Source organism: Belonocnema kinseyi, chromosome 6, assembly GCF_010883055.1.
Source record: "Belonocnema kinseyi isolate 2016_QV_RU_SX_M_011 chromosome 6, B_treatae_v1, whole genome shotgun sequence".
Lineage (NCBI taxonomy): Eukaryota > Metazoa > Arthropoda > Insecta > Hymenoptera > Cynipidae > Belonocnema > Belonocnema kinseyi.
The window spans coordinates 47,110,137-47,118,939 of record NC_046662.1 but is presented as its reverse complement, the minus strand read 5'-3'; the positions used below and the strand labels follow the sequence as shown (position 1 = coordinate 47,118,939).

General features: G+C 20.6%; 1 protein-coding gene across 4 annotated transcripts in view; it reads right to left on the bottom strand.

The window, feature by feature from the left end:
- The window catches only part of LOC117174105 (SUN domain-containing protein 1-like), a 110,018-nt gene that overhangs the window by 63,424 nt on the left and 37,791 nt on the right, over positions 1–8,803 (bottom strand). For all 4 annotated transcript variants that reach the window (XM_033362854.1, XM_033362856.1, XM_033362855.1 and 1 more), the window contains one exon: positions 1,451–1,611. In XM_033362854.1, the coding sequence (XP_033218745.1) occupies positions 1,451–1,611 (161 nt within the window). The remainder of the gene's footprint in view (positions 1–1,450; positions 1,612–8,803) is intronic.

The window sequence follows — 8,803 nt, the reverse complement described above, 5'->3', positions numbered from 1 at the left end:
GTAGAAAATTAGTGTATTTAGTTGAAAATTAATATTTTCGGGTCTGAAAATTATATTACTTTGATAGAAAATTAGTGTATTTGGTTGAAAATTAACTTTTTTGTTGAAAATCAATATTTTCGGGTCTGAAAATTATATTATTTTGGTTAAAATTAAGTGTACTTAGTTGAAAATTAATATTTTCGGGTCTGAAAATTATATTATTTTGGTCGAAAATTAATGTATTTGGTTGAAAAATAACTTTATTGTTTATAATTATATTATTTTGGTAGAAAATTAGTGTATTGGGTTGAAAATTAATATTTTCGGTTCTGAAAATTATATTATTTTGATAGAAAATTAGTGTATTTGGTCGAAAATTAACTTCATGGTTGAAAATTAGTGTATTTGGTTGAAGATTAACTTTATTGTTGAAAATTATATTATTTTGGTAGAAAGTCAGTGTATTTGGTTAAAAAATTAACTTTTTTGTTGAAAATTAATAATTTCGGGTCTGAAAATTATATGATTTTGGTAGAAAATTCAAGAATTTGTTTGAAATTTTTTTGTTTTCAATGAAAAATCTTTCTTGGTTGAAAATTCATCTTTTTTGGTAGAAATTTGATCTTTTTTCTTTACAAGTCGAACTATACAGGTGAAAAATAATTTTTTTTTATGAATTCGACTGTTTTTAGTTTATAATTCAAACATTTTTTTGTTGAAAGATATAATATTCTATTTTTTAACGAGAATTCATCTTTTTTGGTAGAAAATCAGTATTTGTTCTATTTTAAAATTCAACAGTTTGTTAGAAAATTGAAGTTTTAGATTGAGAATTAATTTTTTCATTCAAAATATCTATTTTCAGGTTCTAAATTTCAATCTCTACAATCAAAAATTAAAATAAAACAAGAACAATTATAACAATTTAAGTTATTGGAATATTAATTTATAAGCAAACGTTTTTATTTATATGTTATTCAAAAGATGAAAAATTATAACATGTAGATATGACTTTTATTAAAAAATAAAGAAAAATAAATTCCTCCTGATTTATAACAATTCATTCTTGCTTTTTAAGGTATTATATAATTGTAAACTCAAGGATATACCCCAAAATTCTTGTCCCACTAATGGGCGATCTGACTAGTTTAAAAAATATGCATTTATATTAATTAAATATAAAATTAATAATGTATTTTTTGTTCTAACCAATGAAATAATGTATGAGTCACTTACCATATAGATTTTTGTACAAAAAATTCTAATTCACAATTTTAAAATTGTGTAAAAGCCATATTAAAATTGACGTATTTTTTTTTTTTTTAACTGCAACTTTAAAAAAGTGTAAAAGCAATTTTAAAATTGCTTTTCGTAACTGTCCCAGTAATGGTAGTCAGTTTACCTTAGTGGCCTTAATGGGCACTCAACAAATAAAATAAAAATATAAAAATAAAATATTCATACGAACCTCTCCTTTTGAGTTTCGATAGGTGATAAGTTGTTAGAATCATAGATTACTTCACGGTGAGTCCTGTATTGCTCAATTTGCGTTGTTTTGTAGACTACGGATCTTCCCGCCGAGTCTAAGGTGCGAGCGCGGTGAAGCAGGTGAGAAGTATCCTCCATGGTCTAGAAAAAAAGAAAAAAAAACCCTAATGAAGTGAGAATTAATCTCTGACTCTAAAGGCAAACGAGGCTTTCTATTTTTTTTTATGATAGCCACATCATTTTTTTAATTTTCTGATTTTTCCTGGACCAATTTATCATTTTCCAAGATCACTAATATTCAAATTCCAGCAGTTTTAACCTTTTTAACTTTTAAAAGTGACTTCTAACCAGAATACATACAATAAAAGAGTATTTCAGATACAAATTAAAAATATGGAAATGGATTAATTTATTTTCAACAAAAAATATATTTTCTACTGTAAATTATGGCTTTTTTTTTAACAAAATCATTAAATTTTATTGAATTTTCAACCTGAAGAGATAAATTCCCAAGATAAAAAGTGTCAAAGTTTATATTTCAGTCAAAAAAGGTGAACTTTATTTATAAAAATAATTTTAAACCCAAAATGACGAAATTTTAACAAATAAAGATTTTCCACTCAAGAAATAATTAAAAGTTTATCTAAATTGTTGAACTTTAAAGCCAAAAGATGAATTTTCACTATAAGAAATAAATTTTCAAAACAAAAATACAACTTTTCAAACAAAAAATACGATTTCAGAAAAAAAAGAATTTTCCAAGACACTGATGCATTTTTACCCAACAAACATGAAATTTCAAACAAAGAAAATTATTATTTTTTTACTAAAAAAGGAGAATTCATAACTGAAAAATATCAATTTTAAAAAAGTGGACGAGTTAAATTTTCAGTTAAAAAATTAATTTTCAACCAAAAAAGGCTTTTGTAATAAACAAATAAAATAATAATAAATAAAAATAAATACTTTTCCAGTTTCAACAAGACATTAGGCCTTAATGAAAAAATAAATGTTTAAGAAAAAAATTCAAACAAATTTGTCAACAAAAAATAGCAGTATTTTTCAAACATAATAGTTGTATTTTTATTCAAAAAAGATTAAATTTTTTCCATAAACAGATGAAATTTTATTAATCTTTTTATTAATACTCTAACTTTCACCCAAAAAATTGACTTTTCAAGTTCAAGATATGCATTTTTTAACAAAAAATAAATTTCTACAACAAAAATGTAATTTTTAATCCAAAAAGAAGAATTTTTAACCAAAATGGATGACTTTTTAATCAAATAGTTGAATTCTCTACAAAATAATTGTCATTTTATCCAAAAAATATGAAATTTCAAGATCAAAAGATTAATTTTTTAACCAAAAATAATTTTCCAGAAAAAAATTGAATTTTCAAATCAAAACGACGAATTTTTTTATTTGTATTAAACAGGTGAAATTTTATTAATTTTTTTATTAATACTTGAACTTTCACCCAGGAAATTGACTTTTCAAGGTCAAGATATGCATTTTTTAACAAAAAATAAGTTTCTACAACAAAAATTTAATTTTTAATCCAAAAAGACGAATTTTTAACCAAAATGGATGACTTTTTCATCAAATAGTTGAATTCTCTACAAAATAATTGTCATTTTATCCAAAAAATATGAAATTTCAAGATCAAAAGCTTAATTTTTTAACCAAAAATAATTTTCCAGAAGAAAATTGAATTTTCAAATCAAAACGACGAATTTCTTTATTTGTATTAAAACAGATGAATTTTAATTTAAAAAATGTCCATTTTTTTAATGCCGAAATTTCATCCAGAAAAGATTTCAGTTCATTTTTCAACAGCAAAATATAAATTTTGAACAAAAAGAAAATTTTAATTTTAACCAAATTATTTTTCACTTTTTCTCTGTTTTAACACAGATTTTTTCATAACCGTAAATAAAACAGTATGTCAGATAAAAATTTAAAATTCTGAAATGGATAAATTCATTTAAAAAAAAAAATATATATTTTCTACTATAAATGATGGCTTTTTAACAAAATAATTAAATTTTTAACACACTAGATCAATTTTTAATCTGAAAATTTAAACTCCAAACAAAAAAGTTTATATTTCAGTCAAAAAAGGTGAAATTTATTTTAAAATAATTTTAAACCCAAAAAGACGAAATTTTAATAAATAAAGATTTTCCACTCAAAAAATAAATCAAATTTTATCTAAATTGTTGAAATTTCAAGACAAAAGACGAACTTTCGGTACAAAAAAATAAATTTTCAAACCAAAAATACGGCTTTTCAGAAAAAAAAATAATTTTCCACAACATAGACGCATTTTTATCCAGAAAACATGAAATTTCAAACCAAAAAATTTTTTTTTCACGAAAAAAGAAGAATTTTCAACTAAAAACGATCAATCTCCAAAAAACTAAAATGCTACATTTTCAGTTAAAAATTTATTTTAAACAAAAAAAGGCTTTTCCACTAAACGGTTAGGTTTTCAATTAAAGACATCAGCCTTAAATAAAAATTTTTTTAACACTAGTTTAAGTTTTTCTCCAGTAGTTTAATTTCCAAATTAAAAAATAATAATAATAATAATATTAGAAAAAAACATGATTTCTTAAAAAAGTGATTCAAACAAATTTTTCAACCAAAATAGCTGAATACTCAAGCAAGGAAGACTAATTTTTAACCAAAAGGTTTCATTTTCATTTAGAAAAATGAAAATTCTACTAAAACAGATGAATTTTCAAATTAAAAAAGATTTATGTTAACTTTTCACGATCAAAATATGAATTAAAAATTTATATTATTATATTAATAATGTATATTAAATATATATTAAATAATATTATATATATTAAATTTTTTTTAATAATTAAACTTTCATCCAAAACAGATTCCAGTTGACTCTTCTAGATAACAAATAATTGTATTTTTATCTTAAAAAAATGAAATTTCAAGATAAAAATATGCATGTTTTAACCAAAAGTAGGTTCAGACGAAAAAAAAATTGAATTTCTAATCCAAAATGACGAATTTTTTCAACAAAAAATGATGAACTTTTAAGAAAATAGTTGAATTCTCTACTAAATTAGTTACATTTTTGTCCAAGAAAGATGAAATTTGTACTAAAACAGATGAATTTTCAATAAAAACGACAAGCTTTTTTGTTAAAATATAAACTTTCATCCCAAAAATTTTTCAGGTCTTTTTTCAACACCAAAATATAAATTTTAAACAAAAACTAAAATTTCTACGAAATAGTTAAATTTTCAACAAAAGAGACAAATTTTCAGCCAGAATTTATGGCTTTTTAACAAAATAATTTAATTTTTAACCAAACAGTTGCATTTTTATCAAAGAAAGATAAGATTTCTGTTCAAGCCGGTGAATTTTATAATGAAAAATAAAATTTAAAAAAAAAGAGTAGGGTTTTTAAACGAAAAATTTATATTGAATTAATTAATTTAACAAATTCGTAATTTTCTCCAAAAGAAGATAAAATTTATATTAAAACAGATAAATTTTTATTAAAAAAAGAAATAAAATTTTAACAAAAAACTTTCATTCTCATCTAAAAAAGATTCCAGTTCACTTTTCAAGATCAAAATATGATATTTTTTTTACAAAAAAAGACAAGATTCAACAAAAAAATAAAATTTTCAATTCAAAAATACGAATTTTTTCAATCATAAGGTAAATTTTTTTACAAAATAGTTCAATTCTCTACGAAATGGTTCCATTTTTATTTAGGGAAGATAAAACTGTTACTAAAACATATGAATTTTTAATTTAAAAAAATCGTCATACAAAAAATTTATTTTTAAGGAAGTAGTTCAACTTAAAAACCTTTTTGTTAAATTTTTAAACAAAAAGATTAATAATTTTGTACAAAACAAAAATAATTTTTCACAAAATTCCACAATTATGAATCAAAAAGTTGATTTTTAAACAAAAAATTTAATTTACTGCCAAAAAAGAAAAATTTGTAAGAAAGAAAGAATTTTACATATTTTTTTAAAAAGTATTTTAAATTTAAAAACCTATTTATTAAATTTTCAAACAAAAAGATTAATTATGTAAAAAAAAAATTGTTCACAAAATTCTACAATTCTGAATCAAAAAGTTGAATTTTCAACAGAAAAAGATATTTTTAAACAAAAAATTTAATTTAATGCCAAAAAAAAAGATTTTTCAATCAAATTAAAAAATTCTTAAAAATAAAGTTGAATTTTTATGAAAGAAAGAATTTTATATATTTTTTAAGAAAGTAGTCTAAATTTTTAAGCTGTTACATTTTTAAACGAAAAAATAGATTTTCTTCTTAGAAAAAGAATTTTTAACAAAATTTTTGAATTCTCAACTAAAAAGTTGAATTTTCAACTAAAAACGGTAAAAATTTAAACAAAATGTTAAATTTAATATATAAAAAAAAGATTTTTCAATCAAAGTAAAAAATTTATAACCAGAAAGTGGAATTTTTAAAAAAGAAAGCAATTTTTCTAATTTGTAGAAAAGTAGTTTAAATTGAAAACCTAGCTGTTACATTTTTAAACAAAAAGATTAATTTTCTTCCAAAAAAATGAATTTTTAATAAAATTTAAAAATTATCAACCAAAAAGTTCAATTTTGAATTAAAAAAGATAAATTTGGGAACGAACAGATTAATTTTTAATCGAAAAGATGAATTTTTAAACAAAAATATTTACTACCAAAAACACTAATTTTCAATAAAATTCAAGAATTATCAACCAAAAAGTTGAATTTTCAACGAAACTGAAGAACTTTTAAACAAAACAAATAATTTACTACTAAAAAAGACGAATTTTTAATCAAATTCAAGAGTTCTCAACCACAAAGTTAAGGTTTATACTTAAAAAGATTAATTTTTAATAAAAAAGATTTGCTGCCAAAAAATACGAATTTTCAATAAAATTCAAGAAATATCAACAAAAAAGTTGAATTTTTAACTGAAAGAGCTGAACTTTTAAACATAAAGATTAATTTTCTTCCGAAAAAAACGAATTTTTTACAAATTTCAAGAATTCTCAATCAAAAAGATTAATTTACTACCAAGAAAGACCAACTATCAAAAAAAATTCTGACCAAAAAGTTTAATTTCTAATTGTTTAAAAACTAGTTTAACTTTAGAACCCAGTTTTTAAATTTTTAACCAAAAATATTGATTTTTCCCGAAAAAAAAGAATTTTTCACAAAATTCAAAAATTATTAATCAAAAAGTTGAATTTTCAATGAAAAAGAAGAATTTTGAAACAAAAAATTTAATTTAATACCAAAAAAAGACGAATTTTTAATTAAATTCAAGAGTTCTCAACCAAGAAGTTGAGCTGTAGGCTAAAAAAGATGTTTTTAAAATAAAAATATTAATTTGTAATAAAAAAGATATGCTACCGAAAAATACGAATTTTCAATAAAATTTAAGGAATATCAACCAAAAAATTGAATTCTGAAAGATCTGAATTTTCTAACAAAAAGATTAATTTTTAAACAAAAACAATAATCCCATTCCGAAAAAACCGAATTTTTAACAAAATTTAAGAATTCTCAACCAAAAAATTCAATTTTTAACCAAGAGAGATACATTTTGAAACAAAAAGATTAATTTTTAATCAAAACATATAATCCTCTTCCGAAAAAAAGAACGAATTTTTAACAAAATTTAAGAATTCTCAACCAAAGTTGATTTTTCACCTAAAAATGGTAAATTTTAAAACAAAATGTTAAATTTACTACAAAAAAAAAAAAGAATTTTAAATAAAATTAAAAAATTGATAAGCAAAAAGTGGAACCTTTAAAAAAGAAAGTAATTTTTTTAATTTGTAGGAAAGTAGTTTAAATTTAAAAACAAAGTTTTTCAATTTCTAACCAAAAAGATTAATCTTCTTCCGAAAAAATGAATTCTTAACAAAATTCAAGAATTCTCAGCTAAAAAGTTCAATTTTCAACTAAAAGAGATGAATTTTTGAACAAAAAGATGAATTTTTAAACGAAAAGATGAATTTTTAAACCAAAACAATAATCTTCTTTAAAAAAATTAATTCTTAACAAAATTCAAGAATTCTTAACCGAAAAGTTTAATTTTTAAACAAGAAGATTAATTTTCTTAAAAAAAAAAAATTTTATATCAAAAATATTTACTACCAAAAAATACGTTTTTTAAAATAAAATTCAAGAAATCACAACATTTTTAAACAAAATATTAATTTACTACGAAAAATACGAATTATCAAAAAACATTCTGGACCAAAAATTTTAATTTTTTAAAAATTAGTCCAACTTTAGAACCTAGGTTTAAAATTTTTAACCAAAAAGATTAATTTTTTCCGAAAAAAAAACGAATTCTTAACAAAATTCAAGAATTATCAATCAAAAAGTTGAATTTTAAATGAAAAACATGAATATTGAAATAAAAAAATTAATTTACTACCAAAAAAGACGAATCTTTAATAAAATTCAAGAGTTCTTAAAGCAAAAAGTTGAGCTTTAGACTAAAAAGGATATTTTTAAAATAAAAAGATTAATTTTTAATCTAAAAGATTTACTACCAAAAAATACGAATTTTCAATGAAATTCAAGGAATATCAACCAAAAAGTTGAATTTTCAACTAAAAGAGATTAATTTTTAAACAAAAAGATTATTTTTTAAAGAAAAAAAAAACAGTAATCCTATTCCGAAAAAACGAATTTTTAACCAAAAAGTTCAATTTTCAACTAAGAGAGATGAATTTTGAAACAAAAATATAAAATTTTAAATGAAAAGATGAATTTTTAAACCAAAAAAATAATCCTCTTCCGAAAAAACAACGAATATTTAACCAAATTTAAGAATTCTCAACCAAAAAGATGATTTTCCAATCAAAAACGGTAAACTTTTTAACAAAATGTTAAATTTACTACAAAAAAAAGAAGAATATTACATAAAATTAAAAAATTGATAAGCAAAAAGTAGAACTTTTAAAAAGAAAGTAATTTTTTTAATTTGTAGGAAAGTAGTTTAAATTTAAAAACCAAGTTTTTCAATTTTTAACCAAAAAGATTAATTTTTTAACGTAAAGATGAATTTTTAAACCAAAACAATAATATCCTTCCAAAAAAAATATTAATTTTTAACAATATTTAAGAATTCTTAACCAAAAAGTTGAATTTTTAACTAAGAGAGATGAATTTTTTCAACAAAATATTAATTTATCAAATTTCAAGAGTTCTCAATCAAAAAGTTGAGCTTTAGACTAAAAAAGATGCTTTTAAAATAAAAAGATTAATTTTTAATCAAAAAGATTTACTACCAAGAAATACGAATTTTCAATAAAAT